Source organism: Streptopelia decaocto (assembly GCF_964273445.1).
Source record: "Streptopelia decaocto genome assembly, chromosome: 5".
Classification (NCBI taxonomy): domain Eukaryota; kingdom Metazoa; phylum Chordata; class Aves; order Columbiformes; family Columbidae; genus Streptopelia; species Streptopelia decaocto.
In genome coordinates this window covers 24116547-24142450 of record NC_138659.1, presented here as the reverse complement: position 1 = coordinate 24142450, position 25904 = coordinate 24116547, and the positions used below count along the sequence as shown (strand labels likewise).

Here is a 25904-nt window from a genome sequence, read left to right as displayed (position 1 = left end):
TCTCCCCCTCCAACTAAAGTGAACGGTGCACCACAAATTGTGATTTTGCTGTCAGAGCAGGAATTGGAGTTGTGTTTCTATCAGATTTTCCTTCCCCAGGCTGCACGTTGAGCTAATAGAATCAATTTGCATAACTTCTGTCAGTCTGCAGCACTGCCTCAACGCTCTTTTGCACAGAAGGTTATTTTAAATGTTCTTCATATTTGCATTCTGATTACTTTTCCGTATTGGATTACTTTCATGCATTTGAAACATTTTCCTCATTGTATGAATACAGAGCATCTGGAAGTGAAATATACTGAAATGTCAGCTTATTTGGAAAACCAGTAATTTTGTTTTCTTTTTAACATGAAAATCAAGAGAGTCTAACCCAGCCCAAAGGTTCACCATCCAGACTAGTAATCAGCTGGAGAAGGAGTGTACACCTCCACGTACCCTCACAGGTTTGCCCATATTTACACTGGTCATGAATTCTGTCCTGCTGGGTCTTTCCGATGAGCCTTCTGGTTTTCCAGTACAGGCTGTTTTTGTGTGTGTGTGTGAAATTTATTTTTTGATATGTCATGTAGATAGCTTTGATGGTTATAATTCTATGGAATTGTGTTAAATTGGGCGATTGCAGAGGGTTTTCAAACAGCACATAGCATAATTCTTTCTGTCTAGTGGAAATCTATGGCACTGCAAAAACATTGTTCCTTTAAAGCACTGTAGAATTTGCGAATATTGAATTACCTTAGCTCTAGAAAAAGGATATCACGTCAAGAAGACTGGTTGGAGGAAAAGGACTGTCAGCTTCTGTACTGCTTTGTGCCGTGCATTTAATTCTCAGCGGCAGCAAGAACACAACACAGAAGAAGTGATCTCAGCAGAGTTCTGTCGTCAGTCAAATCGCCCCTGAAAGGTAAACTGCCAGAGAAAGAAAAGACGCTTTCTACCTCATGATCAGTTGTATTCTTGCAGGTTAACACTTCAGGTCTGCAAAAGGTCTGAAAAGCGATTGATATCCTGCAGTAATTCTGTAACGTTAAAAGAAAAATAAATTACCCTTTCGAATGAAATGCCACTGAATCGTCACTCCAGGCGATCGGTGGATATTACTCTTCTCTCCCAGTTCCGTGAACACCGGGACGTGCAGAACCTGGCTTGCGGAGGTTCCGGCGGCCCCCGCAGTGCTGCAGCCTGCCCGGGTACCACTGCGGGCAGCACATGGAACGGTTTCAGCAGCCGGGCAGCGGCCCGGGGCAGGGCGGGGGGCCGGGTACCGCCTCTTCGGGCCCGGCGCTGCCGCCGGGAGCCCCCCCGCGGGGGCCGAGCGCCGCCTGATTGGCCGCAGCGCGGGGACCCGGGGAAGGAGCCGCGGCGGCGGGAGGCGGCGGGAGGCGGTGGCAGCCCGCAGGATGGGCGGCAGAGCCGGCTTCTTCGAGGTGGGTGCGAGCGGCATCGGGGGGTGGACGGGGCCAACAAGGGCCGGGCCCCGCAGCATCCTGCCGCCAGCGGACGGGGCTGCCCGGGATCCCGGCGGACTCCTCTCTCTTCTCCCTCCATCTGCATTGAAGCACCGGGGAGCCGGAGCCATTCGCTCCCGGGGCTGCCACGGCAAGTGACCGCCGCTGAGCCGGGCGGAGGGAGGCTGAGGGACACGCCGCTCAACGGGGTTTCCTCGGAGCGAGGAGGCAGAAGCGGCCCCCGCCCGCCCCGTCCTTCCCTTCCCCGAGCACGTTTCCCTCGCCGCTCCTCTTTTCCGCGGCGCCGGTGCTGCCCGGGCTTGGCCCCGGAGAGAGGGGCGTTCCCGGGCTCCAGGCGGGCTCTCGGCCGTCCGCGAAGCCGCCGGATCAATGGCTCTGGACTCCCGCGGATCCTCCCGAGGGCAGTGCCGTGGTCAGCCTGCGGGCTGGGTCTGGCGGCGCATCCCAGCCGCAAGGGAAGACCGGGAGCGGGGAACGTCTCGGCACCTTCTGTCCCCAACTTCTTGGAAGACCCTGTCGCCCGCCGCTGTGCGCCCCGCCGAGAGCCGGCCCGGCCCAGTATAAGCGCGCCTCGGGCTGCAGCGTCCCGGAGCGGCGCAGCTCGGCTCGGCGGCTCCGGGCCGCCGTGGGAGTTGGTGCCTTGGCCGAGCGGCCGGCTCCCGGCCCGGCCCCCAGCCCCGCTCCCGGCCCGGCTGCCCTCGGCGGCGCAGCGCGCACCGTCCGGTGGGGAGGAGCGAGAGCGAGCGGTGCCTCTGCCAACACCTGGAGTTCGAGTCTTGCGTGGGAAATCAGAAATAGCCGGACAGAGTTTAGTACAGTCAGCTCCTTGTGTGTACAGAAAGTGCAGAGTCACATGCACCTGGGGGGTGTGAAGGGAAATAGATCTTATCAACTTACATGAACAGCCACACTGACTCTTTGCTAGAATTTGTTAGATAGGCTAATACAAAAATTCTTGAGAGTGGCTTGTATTACAAGGCTAGGACCAGGTTGGTACTAGCTAAATCGCAGCACTTCTGACTGCGTTTCTCTAGGATTGCACTTCAGTTTCCCCAGCACAAGACTCACCTAAAAATGAATGCAATCCCCTTCCCATGCAAAATACAAAACATTTTTTGTTATAACATTGACAGAATCTAAAACAATCTGAAAAGCAGCTGTTCCTCTAGTTACTTACCATGACCTGAAAGCTCAGATTTTGCTTTTCAAAGCTATAAAAGTGTTTTGGATATCACTAACAATTTAGCAAAATAAGCTGTCTCTGGCTACAGTGGGCATGAGGTAGGGACCCGTACCAGCCCTTGTCTTCTGCAGTGTTGACTTCCCTGCATTTTTTTTTAGGGAAAACAACCAAGCTTTTCACTGCCTCCTGCTTTTCTACCTGTTTCCCAAACTCTTGTGAGATCCCAGTGCAGGAGTAGACAGGTGTATTACCCTCCTGAATGTCTTCAGTCCTTGCCTTGTCTGCAGGTTTGTTCTTCTGCCTTAGCTGTACTGAACATCTGAATGGCACTTGTTACTAGAAGACCTCAAAAGCAGAGACATCATTATCTGATTTTGCAGACAAACACAAGAAAGTGGAATGACCTGGTCAATCTTGCTAGACAGAACAATAGCAGCAGATACAGGTCTTTGAGTCCTAAATCAAGATCCTGTGTCTAAGCAACACTGATCCAAACTCAGAATGCCTTGTGAATTTACATGTCAGCCTTGTATGTCTTAGTTCTTTTCTATGTACAGCAGATAACGTGTGGAAACAGATTTACCTTGATCACCCAGTGTGTGTCCGAGTTGACTGAGGCAGTAGGATGTGGACAAAGACAGCCTAGGTAATACAGAACAGTGCTGTTGCATATCGCTTTCTGCACTGTTCTCCCCACTGATTTGCTTTCTGTTATAAATTCAATTAATTTGAATTATGAATTCCATTTCCCCATCCTGCATCCAAAACTGAGCTATCAAAAGAAAGAAGGTAAATGTACCACCTCTCTCAGTGCTTCCAGGGGCAGGGGTGGCCAGGAATGCCTATTGGTGTTATAGACATTGACATTCCCTGTTTGAGGTACTGTACAGTTCTGTACTTTTACCTATACATTTCTCAGCCATTTACCTTTTATTGCTCTTCTGTGGTGCTTCTTTATAAGAGTCACGAAGCACTTTACAATCAACAAACTGTAGCTGTCTGAATTTTTTAGAATATGACTGTTTCAAATTTAGCAGAGGTTTATTGGTGGAATATTTCCTCCTGTTTTGTTGAGTTTGCGCATTTGATCATGCTTAGTACACAATCAGTTTCATAGGTTCCTGACTATGTAGGAAGGTCCTCCCCCTTCCCCATGAATGAAATTACGTTTTGGTGAACAGACCTACAAAAAGAGGGGCAAGAACATCAGAATGACTGAAAGGGTTGTTGAGCATTGGAACAGGCTGCCCAGGGAAGTGGTTGAGTCACCATCCCTGAAGGTGTTTAAAAGATGTGTAGATGCTTACGGACATGGTTTAGTGGTGGACTTGGCAGGACTAGGTTAACAGTCGGACTCTATGATCTGAAAGGTCTTTTCCAACATAAATGATTCCACGATTCTATGACCATGAGTGCTAAGACACTGGCTGTTATTTCCCTTCCTTTTCTTTAGGAGAGTCTTTCTTAGCACAGCTAGAGACAGAAACACTTAAAAAATCGTCAATATGGTATTTAAGTGACTATTAAGCCAGTGAAAAGCAGGTTCAGCTTTGGAAGTATCTTTAACTCCCTTTTTGAATTGGCTATATTCAAACTTAGTAGCAGGAATTATGAGCAACTACCTAATTAAGCCAAAGTGTGCTGGACCTAGTGGATGGATAGCAAAAAACCACAGAGCGGACGAGTGATTTCCTTCTACTTATGTCTGTATCAGAACTGATCGGCAAAGTCAGGTTGCTGTACTCCTAGACATGTGTCTTGACGACTGCTTCTACATTTCTTATTCTGTGATAATGCTAGTTTAGGTCTTGTTTACCTCAGGTATCAGTATGTTTCTAATTTCACTTCAGGGTTTTGTTTGTATGTTTTTGTTTTGTTTTGAGTTGCTAGTAGTTTGGAAGCTTAGCAAGAAAATACTACCATTTAAAGAAATATGTGCATACCCAAAAGTACTATACCTGATAATTTGAGGAGATTCACCTCTGAAAGTTGAGAGACTTGTATCTGTATCTATCTGTATCTATATAATTAATATTCTCTAGGAGTGCTTCATTTTCCAAATTGATTAGAGAACAACTCTTCTGACCTACTTTAGATGTGTTTCAGAACTTATGATACACTGTATCCTAAAAGTGTCTGCTTTTCTCCTTTCCCTACAAAGAATGTCTAGGTGACATGCTCAGCTGTAGACGACTGCTGTAGAGAGCTCTGAAGTCAGGCCAATCAATTCTACCCTTTCTACTTGACAGGTTTAGGTCTTCAAAAGGATTTCATATAAAGAAACTAGTATGACTCTCTGACTTCCTAGAGGAAAGATACTTGAACAAATACACTGTAGAAAATTAGTGTCATAATAGCCACAGTTGTACTTTTGCTTCCTTAACTGGTTTGGATGTGAAGTGCCTTTTGTGAGCAGAGATAAGCAAAAAATGTTTTGGAGTCTTCACTCCCTGAAGACAGATTGAACTGACATATGCAGTACAGTCTAAAAGCAATAATGTACTGCCCTCCCTTGCTGGCATTTCAAATTTCTCCCCCTTCTGACTGTGATGAAAACCCTCTGAATGCAAGGGGGGGGTGACTGCTGCCTAGATGGCATTGCTGGGATGTCACAGCTCCTGTTACAAAGGTTTCTCCCACTCAGAGCTATGCTGTCTAAAGCCTCATCAAGTAAAGAGCAGTGAGAGCAAGTGCCAAAAGCAGAACTGCAGAGGATTTTAAGATTCTGTATCCTGCAAGTGTTGCCTGAATAAGACAAGGCCACATATAAAGTACTTGAATAGTCATTCAAAGGGACACTACTGAAAACTGCCCTGCTATTTGAAGATATCCACTCTGTTTTCATAAGTAACACGTAAGATTATTATCACAGAAAGAGATAAGATGTCAGGGAAAAACATTCTCCCTTTCTCTTCCCTCACCACTTCTCCACACACCAACACTTTCTACACTCAGTTGTGCTGCTTCACTTAAAAGACACAAATTTGGCCTTTTTCTCTATGAATCTTGAGAGAGAAACTTGTAATTTTGCATAGGAAAATATGATAGTAAAACATTACTTGGCAGGAAGTACTTGGAGCTACTCAGAATCTGAAGGCTACGTTTGAAATCAAAAGTCTTATTTTAGAAAAAATAATGGACTTTGAAGTATATAATAACAAATTAATACAAATCTAGTGAGTTCACTTGTATAAGGGTATAAGGGCTCCAAACTTCCCAGGGCTTCCAGTCTTTCTGCCTGGTTAAAAGACAGCAGACCCATCCTTGATACATCTAGGTTAAAAAAGAAAGAAGAAAACAAAAATCTCTTTCTCTTGTGTCCCTTCAATTCTATGTCAAAAGCATACACTGGATGTACATTTTGACATGCATACACCAAATAATCCATGACGAGTAGTAGCAGAACTACAGATACTGAAGTTCAACATTGCTGATGCAAAGAAATGATTGTGATTTCACAAAGAATTTGTGAACTTCTTCTACCTGATTACTGTCATTGTAGAAAATAATCACCATGAACTGAAGGCTTGAGGCAATGAATATTCTCTTGCACACTGAAAAGGCTACACAGTGGTGTTGAAAAACCTGGATGTCTGCTTAGTGTTGAGTCAAAGCTGGCTTAGGTTCTCTCATGGAGGCACTCCAGTCTGCTTCATAGTGACAGTGATACTCAGTGAATGATGTGACTGACTCTTCAGCACTCTTGGGAAATTGGCAATGAGCAGCTCTGTGTTAGCCAGTGTAAGCAAATACTCACCGAGTCAGTATTAAATGGTGCAGGTTCCTTTCCCATCTTGTGTATCCTCCTGGATGATGTCATGCTAGTAAAAACTGGAAAGCTTTCATAGGCTTTCAAGAGCCAGAATTCACGGTGAAAGCACAGATCTCTGACAGACGATCAATTTCGTGAAAAATAAACCAGCATCCCCCTCCAAGGCAATACACCTTCCTTTTCATTCCTGATCATTCTTACACAGTCTCATCCCCTGCCAATTATATAAATGTATTTGTCTTTCTGAAGGATGACTATTTGTAGCTCTACACCTGTTACCATCCCACCATTCTCAGGTCCAGGTCCACAAAGCCACTTGTGCTTTGCCCTGCCTTCAGGTTAGGCACCCAGCTCCAAGAGTGGATATAACAATTTGGTTAAGGTATCTAAGTTTACTTCACTGTGTGCTACCCCAAAAGGCAGCCACTGTAGGGAAATGCTGAACAGAATGACAGTGGGAGGGAGTAGTGCTTGAAGCAACCCAGTGAGACATGAATTTAGTACTCTTCTTTGGTAGGAGACTGTCCTTTTCACTGGAATACACTCCTGTCCTCCCCTGCCTGTACTTTTTGGACTCTCCTGAATCCTTTATTCCTTGCTTGGTGGCCCAAGCCACCCAAGCCGCCTATGGTGGGCAATGACAGAAGACAGTCTAAAGTAATTTTCCCACTTCTGGCAGTGTGTCTAACCATTACATAGAAAGCATGAAGAACTAGATCATATCCTTTGCTGACAGCTTAGTTTCATTCAGAAATAATCTAAACACCGTGCACTGTGCTGACTTTGGGCTAAAGATGCTTACTGGATCAAGGTCCTCAAGGATTTAGTTGCAAGCATGACTGACCAACAAATCTGAAACAGGTGGAAGAAACAGAAATGTACTGAGTTTCATCACAGTTCAGACATTGGTTCTCATTGGCTTGCATAGCAGCAGAACTTAGGAAGCCGAGGAGTAAGTACCTAGTGTGTCTTGTGAATCTTTTAGTGTTAGACATACAGATTCTACAATAGTGACATTTAATTGTATAAAACCTTTTGAGTACGGGTGTCACCAAATGTCCTCTCCTTATACACAGTGAAATAATGTAATAAAATTCTAGTCTCATGAAATATGAGCCAATTGCTTCAGAGAGGTGAGGCTTTACTTAGTTGGACTACTTACAGGATAAGGTACAACACTCCACAGGTAAGAGGATAAAATTTCACTTTGTGATTAAACATTTGCCTTATTTCTGCTTTGGGAATTCTTCATGCAGCCTGTGGCTAAGCAATGAACTCCCGGCTTCAGGACACTGTGCATGCAAAAAGCTTACACAGGTTTAAATGGCAAGTGGATAAACTAATCGAGGAAAAATCTGGGAAAAGCTATTAAATACAAAGGCAGCACTTATGGTGCAGGAAAATCACAGTCTCTGTGTCTGTCTTCTCCCTTTCCCCCATTACTACATTCTTGCCCTGGTTTATTACTTTTTCTGAGGCATCTCCTGTTGCCTGTATCAGAAAGGTACCATTCCTGTTCTAGACGGATCCTTAGTCTCATCATCTGCAACAGCTTATACCTTCCTATGCAAGGGAATTTCAGACTGAAAGCCATTTGTAGCAGCAGCAGCACAAACATAGTTTTCAGTGTAAGTACACTTACAGCAATTCCCCTTTGGCTTAACTCGATTGATTTCAGGGAAGTTATGGTATGAGATCACGCTGAGGCATGCTTCCTTCAGGAGCCACACAGTATACCAGAAAAGTCTAGGGAGACAGAGAAAATCACTAATCCCATAGGAAAAATAAAATGTTTAGGAAGATTTCATTAGGACTGTGGTAATCACTGAAATTTTTTTAGTGTTAAATTCAAGGAACCTGACTTATGTTAGCACTCTGATAATTCAGGGAGAATTAATCCATTCTGCATTAGTCTTTTTTGGGCTGGCTGTTTCCTAGGCTGTGAAATAAGCAATTTTTTATTTTTTTTTTTACTAATTCCTAAAGAAATCAATAAATACATGCTGATGTCACTACTCATGAAATCTCACTCAGCTACACTTTACTGAATCTGCTGAGTACAAATGGCTGCAATTAAAACTTCCAAGATGCACAGACATGGTGTGTCAGCATTTCCGTAATAGTTATCCCACAATTTTTGAAGATCTGTTGATTCTTAAGCATTTGATATAGCTTTAAACTGCGGGAATCAGGTCTACTATATTTTTGTAATCTGTTGAAGGGACACTGCATAGTTTGTTAAACACTATTTGATAAACTGTTCTTTCCCTATCTATAAAATTTTCTGCCTTTTATTTTCTGAATACAAGTTTAAGAGTTGAATGTACTTTTTTTCTGCTTAAATTGTATCTTGCTTATTCTTTGCCTCGACATGTTCTAAACAATAAGAATCAAGAAATTTTCTGTTTCTAGAGACACTGTCAATCTTTAATCCTTATGCACTAGAGCAAATTTATCTTGAAGTTATATATTTGTAGTCACTTATAAAAGAGTTTTAACATAGCTATCTTGCACAAATCTGCCTTTTGATGAAGTTATACTCAAAATAGTTTTAGAGAAGCTGCAACTTAAAATGCCTTTAAAAATTCCTCAAATAAGTGGATTGTAAGTCATACTGCACTAGTGCAGGCCAACTGCCAGTGTTCTGTTGTGCTAAATACTTTGAAAACGCAGAGAAATGGAAGTTCTCTGCACCAAACAATTTATGTTTGAAAGGGATGATATGCATCAGTAAGTGTTCCAAGAACAGATTGCTGGGTATCTAAAAACTGCTGCCAACCAATATATTAACTGACTTGGTGCTGCGCCTGAAGACTGGAAACACTGTGTTCAGCCTGACGTGGGTTTGTGTGATTGGCCATTATGTTCAGGAAAGATAACATTTCTTGCCTTGGATCAGGCTTCTCTGTCCCTTTTGCAGGGAACATGTAAACACTGGGGGATGTTCTGATGGAGCTAAGAGGTGTGATAATTAGAGGAAACAGGCACCTTTTTTCAATAGGTCGTTGCACAACTTTCTATGGGCTGGAGTGGAATCTAAGGCCGTGTTTCTATATCCATGTTTCTGAAAAGGGAAAGAATGATATTTTCTTACATCTTGAAAGTAAGTGGAAGTAAGTGCAATATTTGAAGTTCAGGTGTCCAAAAAATTGGATGGAGATGTCCCACAAACTGAGACATTAAAACTTGAAATTCGTGTTATTTCAAATATAAAAAATGAAGGTAAAACCACAGTATCCCCATAACATATCACACATTTGTTATGTATCACAAAGGAGGAAAAGTGCTGACCTGCCTTGATGTCCCACTTAGAGCTTACAATGCACAAGTAGAAAATATCACTGCACTAATATTCCTTATGGAGATTAGGTTGGACACTTCTGGAGGAGCTGAAGTGCTCCATTGCTCCACCAATAGAGAAAGAACAATTTGGGACAAGTAAAAGAAGGAAATAAGATACTTTAACCAAGTGATCTCTTCAAAGCAACCCTATTAGAAAGAGACTGGACTATGACCTCTATTTTTAGTAAGGAATCATATTTAAAGTCTAATGTTAATCTATCCTCTTGGCCAGTTAATGCCAAACATAATGCTAGTTGTTTATTAAAATAAACAACAAAAAAAAAACAAACAAGAAAAAAACGCAACAAATTGTTTTGATACTAAGTAATAATAGTCCCAGTCATTTAGTGTGACACATAAGCTTTGAATTTCACGCTCAGCTATACAACAAAGTTCCAATACAAAGTGGTTGTTGAGAACAAACGAAATTAAACCACATCACTGTATTTTAGGTTTTGCTAGCCCGCTGCAACCAGGCTTTGAAATGTCTGGGGACCTTTCTGCTTGGCTGTTGATTAAAATAATAACCTTTTGCCAAAGTGCCATTTGATCATGGAAATAAACTGCTCTTTCCTTTTCAGAGCTGTAGTTAAACTACTGCCTGGAATATAAAAATACTAATATGCAGTTACTAATAAAGGTGATCTGAGAGGCAAGAGTGACACTGAATATTCCTATAACAACCTCTTAAGGATTTGTGAAGTCCAGATCTTTAGCTGCATTTTTTCATTATGTCTGCTAACATTTTCCACTCTCTTTACAATTGAAATATTCTGAAAAAAATGCACATTAATCTTCAAACTGTATGAACTTGGAATATTTGCTTACATGCATATATATGCATGTATTTTCTTTCCCCTCAGACTGTCTTTCTTGTTTTACAAATCAAAACATTGTCTTACTTAGTAATTCCTGTGAAACTTCTCTATCCCTGGTTTCTTCTGCTCTAGCATAAGAAAATACCCCAGATCAATGTGTTTGATCAATAAGTTAGTTAGTTCTCCTCCCGAATCTATTCAGGAAGCCATTTTATTTGGCAATAATGTTATTTTTATGCAAGTTAAGTGCTTTGAGAACCTGGCTATGATAGAAGTTGTCTCTTGAGGGCATCAGAAGTGGTGTTAACATAGACCACAGATCAGAGAAAAATGGTGTCTCACTCTGAACAATGATTGCGAATTTGGGAATCAACTAAGAGCTTAGAGATTATTTAGCCAAAAATTAGTAATTATCATTTTGTGTCCTATCAGGTGGAAATCCTTGATTGGAAGACAAAGAAACCGCTATGCTTCCTAGATAAGGTAAAACAAAAATCTGTTAAAAATGCAAGGTGACTATTTAAAAATTACTAACTTTCCTTAAGTAAGCTTAGTGTTTATGGAGGGTATTTCGTCTCCTGATAGCCTTCCTTTGGCCACTGAAGAGGCAACAATTACGCTCACTCTCTACTGACTACAAAGTACTTCAATCCTTTTCCAGAAGGAGTTTTTAGGCAAAGCACAGCTTCAGCTGCTTCACTAAGATGTCACCAGTCGTGAGTTATTCACCCATAAGCCATCAAATTGTCACTGCTGCTGACGTAACTCTTGATCACTGCTGCAGAAGCTGCCTCTGAAACAGATGCCACAAATTGTCCTGCCTTTTTCCTGTAAGAAATACTTTGAATTATCCATACCAATCCTAGCCATTTATAAGAAAGTTATACTGTTACACTGTTTGAGTCACATTTCTACTTGAATAGTCTTACGCCTAGTAGTTGTCTTTCAAAATATGCATCTTACATATACAATATTTTTTGTTGCCTAGGTGGAACCAAATGCTACAATTAGGGAGATCAGATTGATGTTCCATAAATCATGTGAGTATAACTTCTGTAGCAGTTCATATCACATCAGAATATCCAGTATATAAAAAGGAGAAAATTACATAATTTGAAGCATGTGCCATATATACACATACTGCTAAGTAACCTGCGCATGAATGTGATCACAGTGAGATTTCAGTATTTTTTTATACTATCCTGATACAACTTTGTATTTTTTCTGCTGCATAATATCTCACAGATATTAACGTTGAATAAATATTCCTAAAAATCTTTAACTAAATCTTACCTCGTTGTGTTGCATTCATTATAGTAGTAGATGATCTGAAACAAACATTGTCTATCACTCAATTCTGTATGGTCTTACAGATCCTCGTTGGTATCCAGCAAGACAGGCGATAAAACTTGATCCAAGTAAGTGCTTGTGAGGACTAGAGTTACAAAGCTCTCAGCAGAGGCCTTGCATAAAATGTGTACTTTGCATGGACATTAGCTCTCAAGAATGAGTTTCCAGCTATGTTAATGTGCTAGTTTGACTATGAAGGCTGAAGAGAATCCAGAACAAAAGTAATTATTTGAAAGCAGAACAGAGTTCCATCCATGTGCCTAGTGCTTGGTAATTAACTCAGGGGTCTACACATTGTTCCAATGCACTTTCTAAGTGCTGAGCACTTTTGCTTTGAAGACAGGCAGCACAGAATCTAATACTAATTTTCCTCAGCTGCAGTGAAATGATCTCCACAGTGGTGCTCAGCTAGGAGTACTGAAAAGGGCTGAGAGTTAGAACTATCAATTCATGTAATCCCCTGCTCTCAGGCAGGAATTACAGTTCTTTTTAGTAAGCTAAGGCAAAACACATTGCAGTGGATGTAGGATTTGCTGACAAAGCTGATGCCAGCTGGCTGACTTCATTAATGCAGTTGTAGGTATTGCTACTAGAAACCTCTTAGTACATGGCCTGGGTGCATAAAAGAAAGTCTAATTGTCAAACTGTGTTAATTCATCTTAGCATTCAGTATAAAATGTAGCACATTCTTCTTTTGCTTCCATTAAGCATGATTTTATTTAAACAGTCCCTTAAAAGTGTGCTGGTGAAAAGTAGTTCACTCTGTAGAATCTGTCCATGGAAAACAGGCGTCTTAGTATCTTATTTCCTTCACCAAAGATCTACCTTCTCAGATTCCTCCTTGGACTTATGTTGTGAGACTTGCTGTGAGAAAATGCTGGCCTTCTGGAGATTTCCCCCAGTCTAGGCATTGGAAATTTGAGTACTAGCTCAAGTCCTATGGAATCACCTCCTAGCTGGTGGGTTGGGAAAAAAAGGAGGCAATGAAAAGCTCTGCAGGAGACTGTTCCAATCTCAGCTTATCCTGGCTTCTGTTTGTCTGATGATGACCAATAGGAAGAGGGGAAGATAGAGGAGAGAAATGGAGGTGCAGCAGACTAGGAGGTCAGTGAACTCTGTTAAATGGCAGTGACCCACCAGCAAATTCTACTGTCACAGTGAGGAAGTAAGTCTACTAGACTAGGCAGGCACATAGGATTGAGAATTCTCTTAACTGTCTTGATGTGCATAAAGGATCTAGGCTTATATGTGGTTACAGGTATAAATCAGAATTAGGTATTAAACATTCTTAGTTTGTTTATTGAGATTCCAATAAACCCATGTCATGTCAAAGAATCTCACAAATTGGTTAAAGCACAATATGAAGCTAGTATGCAACCAAAGTTGACTTGAATTTCACTGAGATGTAATTACTTCTTTCCTTCTCAGAAGGAAAGTCCCTGAGGGATGAGGAAATCCTGCAGCACCTCCCTGTTGGCACAACTGCTACCTTATACTTTAAAGATTTAGGGCCACAGATAGGATGGACTACGGTGAGCTATGCTTAAAGGCTGAGCCATTTTAATGGCTATTGTACATAATTAATCCTTACATCATTTCTTGTTTCTCTCAAATATTTCTGCATGATGCCTGCTCTGATAGTGGATGCAGGCAATGAATCCTCATTGCTTCAGTTCATTTAATCAGGGAAAGCAGTAACAGAATATTTTGGGTGCCTAGTTCTCTGGGCAGTGGAAAACTTGCTGCAGGTTAGGTTGGCTCTACTGAACTAAGGTGCACGTTCTCAAATGGATTTAGATGTCTACTGTCATTAGGAGCCAGGTGTCTAGATGCCTTTGAGGATCTTGTTCGCAGGGCCTATGTAACTCTCCTGACAAAGATCAGGGTTATACTGCAGTTTGTCCTGCAAAGAGGCACGCGAGCAACTTCACATGTCAGTAACTGAAGTGGCTTCAGCAGGAAAATGCATGAAAGATCAGTTATCTGCCTGCATGTGCCTGTGCCCCAGGATGCTAGTGGCAGGCTAATGACAGCTGACAATTTCTGCAGTGCTAGGATCCATCCACAAAGACCTCACTTATTTACTGTCTTAGCTCAAACACAAATTCTGTTGCAACTGACTTGGCTGGCAACACAGCACTGCTGTTTATGCAGTGAGGTGACCAATGACCCTTTCAGTTTGTCAGAAGATCCACGATACACATATTACACTAGTTCTAATGAAACAGCACAGCATAAAGGGAAAAGTACCCCATAATTTAAAGGCACATTTACCCTTTCTTAGCTACGAGACTAATAAAATCTTGTGTTAATGACAAAGAGCAAAGACAACATTCACAGGAAGTAAAATAAAAATGCCAAATGTTCTGCTGACTGAATTTTCACATCATTACATTGGGTGCAATGCTGATAAATCAGGCAGCTATTACACAATCCAAAAACCAGTAACACAGGCAAAAGCTTCTAATGGCAATGTAGACTCCAAGACACACATGCATCAATATATATGGAAACATCACATTGCAGAGTAACGCCAGCCTTCTGTCATTCCATAATCTTTCCTTTACATTCTGCTCTCCATGCCCTTCAAGCTACTTCGTTCAAATCCAAGCCAAGAAATACTTCAGTTTTATAGTCTGATCTTCACCAGAAAAAATACTGATTGTTACAAAAGTTGATAACTTTTCTGAGCGTCAAAATAATGGTAAACACACTAGAAAACAGTGGCTGGTTTTTCTTTTTATCTTCTTTTTTTTTTTTTAATTATTATTATTTTTTATAGAAGTACAATCAATTTCCCTTCTTTCTCTATAAATGAGGTATGGGCCTACCTTCCTCTCTTAAAGATGTGTGGAAAACTCTACTTTTAACGTTTGGTCCAATGTTAATTTCTATTTAAAGCCATATTCCTAAGAAATGCACACCTATCTGAAATGAAATCAAGTTAAATAATAGGGCTTTTAGTACTACCCCTTTCCCTCCCCCTTTGTGTTCAAAGTAAAGCTTATTTGAACATAGAATGAATTTATTGTTTCCCAGGACATCTACTGTGCTAACTGTTCATACATGTGGGGTTACCTGTGAACACTTACAAGCTGTGTTTCCAATTAAAAATAATTCATTTATTAGAAACAAAGCTCATTTTTTTCAAGGTAGAATCTTGACCAAATTTCATTTTAACCCAAAATAAAGCAACAGATTTTTTAGGGCAAGAGAAGGGTGAGAGCTGCATAAATGTAACATGCATGCGTATTTAACATGATCTCTGGGTGGTCATTATTATCTTTTCATACCCATACTCTGTCAGTTGCACTGGCAATGGCTGTTTGTATGCAACTGAGGCAAATGCATTGCAAAACATTTCTGTGCATGTCTACCACTTTCATAGCCCAAGCCCAAACCTGTAATACCCTCCCTGCCTCTCTAAATGCCATTCTGGGTCAGTGGAGGTGTTTATCGCACTGCATTAGTTATCACAAAGAAACCAAAGCAAAACCATCATCTAATTCAGCTGTCTAATTATTTTCTCTCTTTTTGCAGGTATTTTTGATAGAATATACAGGTCCATTGTTCATCTATTTTCTGTTTTATTTCCGCATGCCTTTTGTCTATGGACTGGATGAGAGGTTTACATCAAGCCCGCATCCAGTAGTTAAGTAAGTCTGTTTGCAGGCTTGAGCAGTATTTCTTGTTAGCATTGTAGTCTTATTCCAAATGTCTTGCCACATCTGTTTTTTTAAGCACTCTTAAATGCTTTTGTCTTGCTGTTTCTAGCTTGGCATGTATCTGCCATTCTTTCCACTACATCAAAAGGTTGATTGAAACAGTATTTGTTCATCGGTTCTCCCATGGGACTATGCCACTGAGGAATATTGTGAAGGTAAATTGTGTCAGAATCTATCCATAGACTCTCTCACAAATCCAAATCAGCCACCTATACTCTGCCTCTGCAGCACAGATTTTTTTGGTGTGGCTTTTGTAGTGATGCACAGCAAATCTCACCCATAAAGCTGTAGCTCTTCCCAAAGCTTTATTAATGCTGCTATTTTATAACCCACGTGTTGCCATACTGTTATTCATGTTATAATAGTCTCATTGCTCTTTTAGAATTTTAAACCTTCAGCACACCCTTTTCACTCAGCTAGCTCCTTGGGTGTGAAGGTTTTACTAACAATGTTCAATTTTAAGATAGCACAAGCAGGCACAATGTTGGGAGGGTTGCTTTTTAAAAAATAAATTCTACTTTTTGTAACAGTCATTTTACATCTTCTTTGCCCCTAACACACTCTTTGCTGTTAAGCAACTGTTAATTTACCTTTGACCCAGAGCAAAGCAGCTTGGTTGTTCTGCATCCTCCTCCGCAGGAGCACTCCCGCATGCGAGCAGTGCCACTGTGCGCAGTGCAGCTGCTGAGATGCAACCCCGTTTCCTACAAAACTGTGAAGTAGTACAGTGGACTGTATAGTTATGTGTGGGCTCTAGTTATCATACAAATGTTTGCAACAGAGTACACACTGGTATACAAAAATACGCTTTATACTCAGGAAGACAGGAGATTATAAGCTACAACTGGGAAAGCCTAGAGGATAGTATAGTATACTATCTGCATTTGGGTATTTGCATTATGGCATTGACACTCCCAGCAGCTGAAGCTCTATCTTGTGGCCCACTCCTTGCAGCTATGCAGTGGCTCTGGTAGTCCTGGCGATAGCTTCATGCTTTCAAAATGGAAGGAGGGTCTGTAGTTGAGCAGTGGCCCTGAGGAAGAATCCTCCCTAGCAATTTAATGTGCTTTCTGCAGCGGAACAGTGCAGGCTTGTTTAAAGGCTAGCGTATCTCTTAAAGACTTGTTCTTGACAAAATAGTATCTAGTGCATGCTAAACAGCAGATAAATGAGCAACTTTACCTTGAAAAAGAATCTGTACAGTGTGAGAAACCTTCATTTTCTCACCGCCATCTCTGACAACTACTCATTCCTTTCAGACCATACAAAGTGTTGTTGCTAAAATTGACATTTGTACCAGTCAATTGGATCACTTCTACTTTCCATCTTCTCAGTTTGGTGGTACTTGCTTTCATCTGTAAAGTTGCTCACAGTTGTTCTTCTATCTGCTTAGCAGTGCTTGGGTTTGATTTTCCTTTTATAAATTTATTGACTTTGGTGGTGTTACTCCAAAATTGTGCCAGTGGGAAAAATATCACATCCTCTTCCCTTTCTTTCTCTCACATACAGATGGTAGACAAAGCTTCTTACTTCAAGTGTTTGATCCCATACAAAGCAGATATAGATACCTTATTTCCCAAGTGCAACGGAAAGCTATCTTTGATAAAAGGCGCTTCAGTTTCAATAAGCAGAGATCTGAGACAGGAATTGATGAGAGTAGTGATTTTCATCCTTCATTTACCAAACGGAAATAGGATTAAACGATGCTGTAACATGCAGTGGAGGTTGACCAAAAGCAGTTCATGTTATATACTATTAATAACATACTATAATTCTTTCTAAGATACGTCATTTTTCTAGGCAATGGAAAGGTAGAATACCTGATTTATGTGCACTTAGGATAGGGATTAATACAAAAATTGTGTAGTAATAGAGGAACTAACTAAAGGAAAGACAATAGTGGTTGTGCCAGCAAAGAATCTGTCAGACCTTTAATAACAGGGAGGCACCAGTGGAATTCCTCAAATATTAGTCTTATGACTAGTCTTACTGAACAGTTTCATGGGTAAAAAGAGGGGATATTGTTGCTTTCTATTAAAACATCTGGAGGAAAGAAAACACTAGACCTAAAGAAATACCATTTAAATTGGAAGACAACATAAAAGGACAAACAGAAGGGTACATGCTGGTCAGGAATAAACATAGGCAGGGCATTAAGAAACAGTTTTGATCATCATGGGGATCATCAGTTGGAGTAGTGAAGCCAAAACTCCTAACCACAACTTTGTAAACTTAGGAACAATTTGTTTATGGGATCCCTGCAATGTCTGAACTTGATCCACAAAATCTTTTTATAAGAGATTGTTGTAAAGCTTAGTTATTCACCTGGAATATGAAAGATTTACAGAAACAATTTATTTCAAATGAGTTTATGAAGTCTGCAGGTACTCTGCTGTTCCTATCTGAATCTCAGTGGAGGCTTTTACATGAGCAATAAGGCTTCTAGTGGCAGCTGAACACTTACAATGTTACTGCTAAGGACCTTAGCAGTCGCAGAATATGCTCATCTTAAAGATTCTTATAACCGAGAAATACTCTTGCAGTAAATAATGGTTTTTGGATGAATAATACTTGTTCAGTTTAATTACAGCATGTATTTTCGGGAGCTGAGCCACAATAATTTATTTATTTAGTTTTACTTTACTGAAATCCACTGTCATATGATTCATCCTGTGCCAAGACCCGAAATTAGGGAAAGGTTTTTCATAAGATAGCATTCCAAGATTACAACAAGCTGTTTCCACCTAAGTTTGTACAGCAGTTAATAAATTGTAGATGATGGTGTGGGAAGCTAGTGTTAGGGAGGAAGCAGTAGTTTGTGGATAGGACACTAACTAGATTGTTCTTCACTGGAGCAATTTTTCTGGCTCTGCTGCCTTTCCTGGGGAAAAGGGAAGGTGTCACTTTATCACCCTGCTCTTTAGTTCCACCTGAATTGTAATTATTTGTTATTAACTTGCTCTTTCTTATCAGTTATCTATTAATATATAATCTCAGAGCAATCATACTATGTCCATGTATTACAACATACCTAAAAGGGTGTCCACTTTCTCTGAGGTCTCTGGGCGTTTCTGTGGCTCAGTTAACTCTGAAAAGAAAGTGGAAATGCAACAGAATGTTTGATACAAGTGTTTGCAGCAGATGTGGGGGGCCTACCCCTCACCAGCATTTCCAGAAAAACGCACTGTCAGACACTGCAGTCAGCTAGTGTGGGTTGCAGATGCTGAGGCAATCACTTTTTGGAGTATTATTGCTAGAAATGCAGTTCTGGTACATATAGGGGAAAAGACTGCAAAATTCAAAGCAAAAAAAGAAAAAAAGTTAAACCAGTTAGGACAGAAAGAATTCAGCCTTGAATAAGAATTTTGGCTGTGTGAGCAGCAAAGGAAAGCTGTGAAGGAGAAAGCAGAAAGACCTATAAATGTCTGAGGTACATGAACCTGTTAGAAGGACAATAAAAAAGCATCACAAGAAAGAGTAAGAGGATCAGTGTTTTAATTGAGGGTGAAAATAGAAGTGAAAGAAAGATAAAGGAAAGGAAAAGAACAGAAGAAGTGGTGAAAGGAAGATAAAGAGCTCAGTTTTGGTCTTGCTGAAGTCCAGGTGATAAAAAAACATGTCCTAAAACATTAAAAACTGAGGCACAGATTTGATAAAGAAATCTCAACTGATGAGAGGCTAATTTATGAGTTGTCAACAAGGGTTAGAGTTTGTATGCAAGAGTACAGAACCGAGACATGACAGCATCGAGGAAGAAGAGGAATGGACCAAGAAAGGGCCTCTCTCCTACCTATAGACAGATAAGGAGGGAGAAGATATCCTGTTACCAAGATACTGAAGCAGCAATGAGAGTCAGAAAAAAAACCCCAAGAGTCAGGGACAAGAAACCCAAACAAGAGGTAGAGATTGTCATTGTAAGTAGTTTTTTTCACGGATGAAGCCTGTGAACAAGCTTTGAGATTGGTCAGGAACGAGTCAGTACAGCCATTAGTGACAGCTGTGTTACCAGAGTTCAGAGAATGGAAGCTGGATCACAGAAAGCCAAGGACAGCAGCAGAAGGGTAAACCTAAAGATACCACAGTGAAAGGGCAGAGGAAAGCATCGGGCATGATGACTCTAGGTAGGAGAAGTTAAAGCATAGGAAAGAAATAAAACTGATGGGCTGAAGTAGAAGAGGAAAAGCAAGAAATTGGGCAATAAAAAATAATAAGCAGGGAAAAGAGCACAGTGCTTAAATCTGGTTTTACAAAGCATCAGGGGTTAGCAAAACAGGTCTCTCTTTAACATACAGTTTGTATGCCACTTCAGCTTTGGCCAAATAGCTTGCCAGACGAGATATCTTTATTTTCAATAGTATGATCCTACTTTCTAGAACTGTTTATAAACTTCACAGCTCCAAGATATTTGAAAGGAAATCTTACTCTATGAACACTCGTTCCTTCCTGTTATTTCCTGTTCCCTGCTCCCACCTTACCACATGCAGTACTGTCATTTTTTGTTCTGTTATCAGCAACTTGAAGGATCAGCCCAATTGATTGTTATCAGCAGTCCTTGCAGGGAATACTAGCCTAGCAGATTGTACTAAATCAAAGAAAAATTCCTTGTTTTTCAGAACTGCTTGTATTACTGGGGATTTGCAGCTTGGCTTGCTTATTACATCAATCATCCTCTTTACACTCCTCCTTGTAAGTAGCGAAAAAACAACCCTCAATATGATTTAAGTACTTATGTGTTTGTATAGTAGTACTAATCACATATAATTTTTTTTATAGCTTATGGGAAAAAACAGATAAATTTTGCTGTCGTCATGTTTCTGGTAGGTTTGTTGCTCTTTTTATAAACCACTAAAACATATTGCTTTATTTCTTGTGTTGTGTAAGTGGAGGATTGAGTAGGGTAAGCAGACACCTAGAAGCTGAACCCTTGGAACATACTACTAAAGCCTACCACTTGCATTCAGAACAGATAAATCTGTTGTTTGCTGATGTGATCTTGTACACAATGGGAGATTTTGATTTAGTATCTATTCCAAGACTGGGATATTTTTCTGCTAGGATGATCTATTATAACCTTTTAAAGAACTCTGTTGTTGTGACACTGTGTTTAAAAGTCAGTGAGTTTGTTTAGTGAACTGGTTATTGAGTGTGAAGAATTACAACAGATCATAAAACTCTGAGAACTGGCCAAGTAAGAAAGTGCATTGCTGATAATTTCCAGGGATAGAGGTTCATTTTGCTGGGCTTCAGAAATTTTTGACAGCTTTCCTTAAGAAGCAAAATTCTTTAGTCACTGTCTGTTCATTCTCACAGTTCCTATGATCATTTCATATACGCAGAAGCAACATTAAAATAGCCAACAAAAACGTACCCATTTTACCTATGTATGCATAACTTGTTTAGAACAGCTGTTCACTTGCTTTGATAAACTAGTTGTCAGTAACTACACAATCCCAAAGCAGCTTCCCAGTATCAAAATTTTGATCTATTCTCATTTTATAGAGAGACTACGTAACCAAAAGCACAGATCTGGGAGTAAAACTCAGGAGCTCTGAGCACCAGTCATTTGCTTTAATATTTACACTTTGCAGACACTGGAGACTGTCCATAATCATATAAATGGGTCATTTCAATACATTTTCTGTGTGATTGATTTGGGAAGCATTATATAAAACCAGTGGAGGAAGCTGGGTCAATCATATTTCATTATTCAAATCAATTATACTCTAGAGAAAAAAAAAACACAAACTTGCTTAGAGTCCAAGCCATACCTCCCTGAGGATTTTAATAACTTTGGAAAAAACAAAACTATCTGAATCTTTTTTTTTAAAGTTTTTATAGACACAAGAACAACCAAAAGATAAAGCAAGTATCTCCTGGGTTTACTTTTATCCCCTTTGGCTTATTGCCTTTGAATCTCATGGGGATTATATAAGTAGTTAATCTTTTGGACACTGAGTCCACATTTACTGGCAAATATAAATATATGACAGAGTATAATACAGATTCATGTTTGAACAAAGATATTCCATCCTCCTGTCATAGAGCAATCTTGGGTAAGGATATTTACTATGTTTATAATAGATTATTTTTTTAAGTACCCCAGGAAATAATAAAAGAAAGAGGAGTAAATTGAAGAGAAGCACATTTTTAACTGTGATGATTTTTCTTGCAGCTGTGTGAAGCTGGAAATTTTTCCATTCATGTTGCACTCAGTGACCTCCGCAGAAATGGTAAAAATTGCATTATCATTTTTCACTTTCGCACAGCTATTCAGTACTTCCACAGTTACTCTGCCTCATGAAAGACATGATCCTGGAGGGCGTTGATACCTGCCAGCTGACTGCTGTGGGCACACAGGTCGCTCAGCAATGTGAAGATTTTATTCTAGGAGAGATCAGATCAGACAGCGCGAGGAACTCAGTACCAGACTGTTAAACAGCACTTCTTATCTTACTGTAATTTTTATTGGTTAGGGCCAGATTGTGTTGTGGAGAAGAGTTATATTAGTTACACAGGTAGTGCAAAAGGAGACAGTGCTACTACCAGTCATGCTTTGGTGAGCAAGGGAAAGTTGTTTCACTGGCTTCTACAGGGGGCACAAGATCTCTCTGCAGACCAGGGTTCCTTGGGCACGAGCCAAACATCCTACAGCTGTAAACTCCAACTGCTAAAATCCCATGCTGTGACAATCTGAGAAACCCTTTAACTTCTAAATCTAAAACTTGAGGTACCTCTTACAGGAGTGACTGTAATCAAATGCATACGTAGCTGACTTTCTAATGCCCAGAACATTTCCTCACAGTTGTCCTATTCCTTCTTTGTGGGTCCACAGGACATCCTGTTTTCCCACATCCTGCTTGTCCCCCTGACAGTGATGAGACACAGGAGTAGGCAGAGCTGGGTTGTCTTTACAGGAAGCAATATATTTAGGAGTGTGAATGTTTTGTGATTTGTTTTCTAATCTATAGGATCCAAAACCCGTAAGATCCCATATCCAACAAAGAATCCTTTCACATGGCTGTTTTTCTTTGTATCTTGCCCTAACTATACATATGAGGTATGTATTTTCAAACACAATGTTCAGATTTTAGTTTTGCTGAATATATTCTTATTTCTTTTGGCATGTTAAGCATGGAAGAAACCTCTGAAACAGTTCAGCTCAATATATTTCCCCTCCTCCCCTAAACCTCATGACAGGAACTTGTCTGTTCTTCATGTCCTCCCTTGAGGCAGGACTTACAGGGCTAACCTCAACCAGACAGCCCAGATCCTGGGCCTGTGCTTCAGGGTGGCTGCTGGACAAGACAGATACACTTCAAGCAGTGCAAATTTTGCAGACAGGAACAGGGAGATTGCTACTAAATATGTGTTGCAATGAGTGGTTGGGGGCATATAAGAGAGCCCAGGAATATCACAGTATGCAGGAGGACAGTGGGCAGCCAAACAGAAGACATTGTGGTAGAGAAAATGGGGAAATAGACCCAGGTCATCCTCTCCATTTTCTTAAGTTATACAGTTGCTTGTGGTGACTGCTTTAGAAGCCTGAATCAGTTTATCTCTTTGTATTTCTTAATCAGGAGCCAAACTCCTGACTCAGTTCAAAAGCAGTTTAAAACAGTGCAACTCGTTTAAAATTCACTCTTGCACAGAACAACTGCATCAGTCTTTAACTTCAATGGAGATTAGCAGATGTTGATGAGAACAGAATTTGGCCTCAGATTATAGAAAGTTACCTTTCCTAGCACTGATGCAGGTGTGACAAATGCAAATTAGGCAAAGAAACTGACAGGACACTACATTGTAATGCTTAAAATTTTGTCATTATTATAGCTATGGAAGCAAACATGATGGTTTTGTTTGTGATAATAAGGCAATTTTTGGCTAAAAGTTGTTAACACTAGAAATTGATCTGGCTGACCTTGGCTTTTTTATTTACCTATATTAGGATAAGGTTGGTTTTGATCAATAGAAACATATATGCAAATGCTGCCACCAGAAATATTTTAAATTTCCTTGACTAAAACAGGTGGGGACCTGGATCAGTTTCACTATCATGACTCAGTGTGTTCCAGGTGAGTAATGTTTTGCTACTTCACCCTGAAGTGATGTCAGCAACAAGAGTGTGTTTTAATCTGATAATGAAACATATCTTTTTCTCCCTTCCAGTGGGGCTGTTCACCTTGCTTTGCTTCATTCAGATGACAATCTGGGCAAAGGATAAACACTGCACCTACCTACGAGAATTCAAGGATTATCCAAGTCTTCGAATGCCAATTATTCCCTTTTTGTTATAATAAAAACGGTTTAATTTCAATATTGCAAAGAACTTCAAGAAGAAAAAGCTCATAAACCTCCTGTCAAATAAGTGAAATAATTTAAGGGATTTTGGTGCATGTTGAATCTCCACTGGTGAGGGAAATTGTATGCACTTGAAAGCTACACTTCCTTACATTCAAGAATTCTCGACTCAGAAGCACATTCAAAAAATAAGGCTTCATTGCATAGCTGGTAGTCAAAAGCCCCTACAGTTCACTGTAACCTGACTGACTTAGATTTTCCTGTACTAGTCTGTTTAGATTGATGGATCACAGATACTGAGAAGTCTGTGCTGAAAAGCAGCTCCAAATTTAGTGGTGGCATTCTGCAAGACATAAGTACATTGGAACGAGGACATACCAGCTAACTACTAGAGAGCTCAGCTCAGCCAGCACGGCCAGCTGGCCTGAAGACAGTTCCATGATCTGCCTCCCTTGACTTGAAGCAGAGAGTGCGCTGCCTGGAGGGAGGTGCTTTGTAACTAATAACATTACCAAAGAATATGAATGGTTCCTGGAATAAAGAAATAGGCAATATCTCAAATACCTGATTTGGGTCTATACCCTAATTTGCCAGAAGAATCTGGAGTAAGAAGTATTTGTAGTGTTTATGGACATGTTGGGATTTTTTGTTTGTTTTAGTTGTCTTCATTAGTAAATTGCACACTAGCAAATAAGGGTCAGAAGATCTGATCTATGCTCTATCTGTGATATTTGGCTTGTTTTCATAGAACAAGTCCTTATGATACTAAAAGACCTTTTTACCTAGCATTTTCTGTGAGCATTCTCTGAATATTTTTTAATACATTTTGTAAAATACATGAAGTGACTGCTAGTCCTCAGAATGCCAGTTCCCTTCCTATTTTCAGAGCCAGGGAGAAAAATCAGCTACACTTTGGACTTCCTGTGTTTTCTTTTTCACAAGATGTTCAAGTGGGACTTAGTTGGGTTTTCTGGAAATCGAGTAAAAAAAGACTATTGCAATCTAAATGACATTTTAAATAAGCTATTTTAGAATATGAAGAGAATGCGTAGATACTGTTTTGTTTCATGATTAATTTATTTTCTATAATGAATGTATAGAAAGATTTTTGCAACTATTTGTAAGGGTGAAATATGCAATAAATACTAGACTATATATTGAAATCAGTTGACATAATTATGGCAAAAGAAGAAGACTACAGCTGGTTGCTGAAGTTTCATAATATTTTGTACAGTAAAAAGAATGAATATCCTTATATAAAAAAATTCTACATCAATTGAAGAAAAAACAAAGCAAAAATACATGACCCAGATTTTATTTCTGTATAATATATCTTAGAGAAGATCTCTTAGAAATGGTTAGGTCTTGTAGATACCTGAAGAAATACATCTTTATAAGTTTGTTTTCAGTATTGTTATTTTCCACTCGTTTAACTGTGAACCAGAGAAAAGAGCTAAATGTCAAATGATTTCCCACTGAGTGCAGTGTGGAATACAAGCAGGTTGAAATTTTCCTTCTAAGCACAGAGAGAGCACATACCCTTTCCACCCACTAAAGGTGGAGTCACAGGAAAGAGGAAAAATTTGATCCTGTTTAGTAACAAAGATGGCTTTCCAGGCCTCCACGAGGAAACAAAACTCTCGGACAGACTCTCCTTTTAATCTCCATTTTGACATTCTGTTCTGCTTCTGTTTGAGAAACTCAAAGATGAGTATGAGATAATTTTCATTAAGATTTTTTTTTTTTTTTTTAATAGGAAATTTCTTGCCTGGGTCTGAGATCTGAATTAATTCATCCCATGCTTGCTGAGACAAGCGTCTGTTTTCACTGGCAGCCTGGTGAGACAGGGAAGTAGGCTCCCAGCACTGCCCCCATCAGCCAGCGCTGATATTCTGACCTTGGTAGTCCTGTGCACTGGGGACAGCAGGAATCCACTTCTCAGCTGGGCGA

The 25904-nt window shown here is 40.2% G+C and overlaps 1 protein-coding gene across 1 annotated transcript; it reads left to right on the top strand.

Annotated features, from left to right (window-relative positions):
* Nucleotides 1–1397: 1397 nt before the first annotated feature.
* LOC309440033 (very-long-chain enoyl-CoA reductase-like) lies at nucleotides 1398–25259 on the top strand (the record flags this gene model as incomplete). The annotated part of the gene is made up of 13 exons (XM_082053330.1): nucleotides 1398–1424; nucleotides 11014–11064; nucleotides 11570–11621; nucleotides 11955–11999; nucleotides 13360–13463; nucleotides 15472–15587; nucleotides 15706–15811; nucleotides 20270–20342; nucleotides 20430–20473; nucleotides 21829–21886; nucleotides 22625–22713; nucleotides 23683–23728; nucleotides 23823–25259. The coding sequence occupies 13 exons, from the start codon at nucleotides 1398–1400 to the stop codon at nucleotides 23948–23950; spliced, it is 939 nt and encodes a 312-aa protein (XP_081909456.1). The 3' UTR covers nucleotides 23951–25259.
* Between the last annotated feature and the right edge of the window lie 645 nt (nucleotides 25260–25904).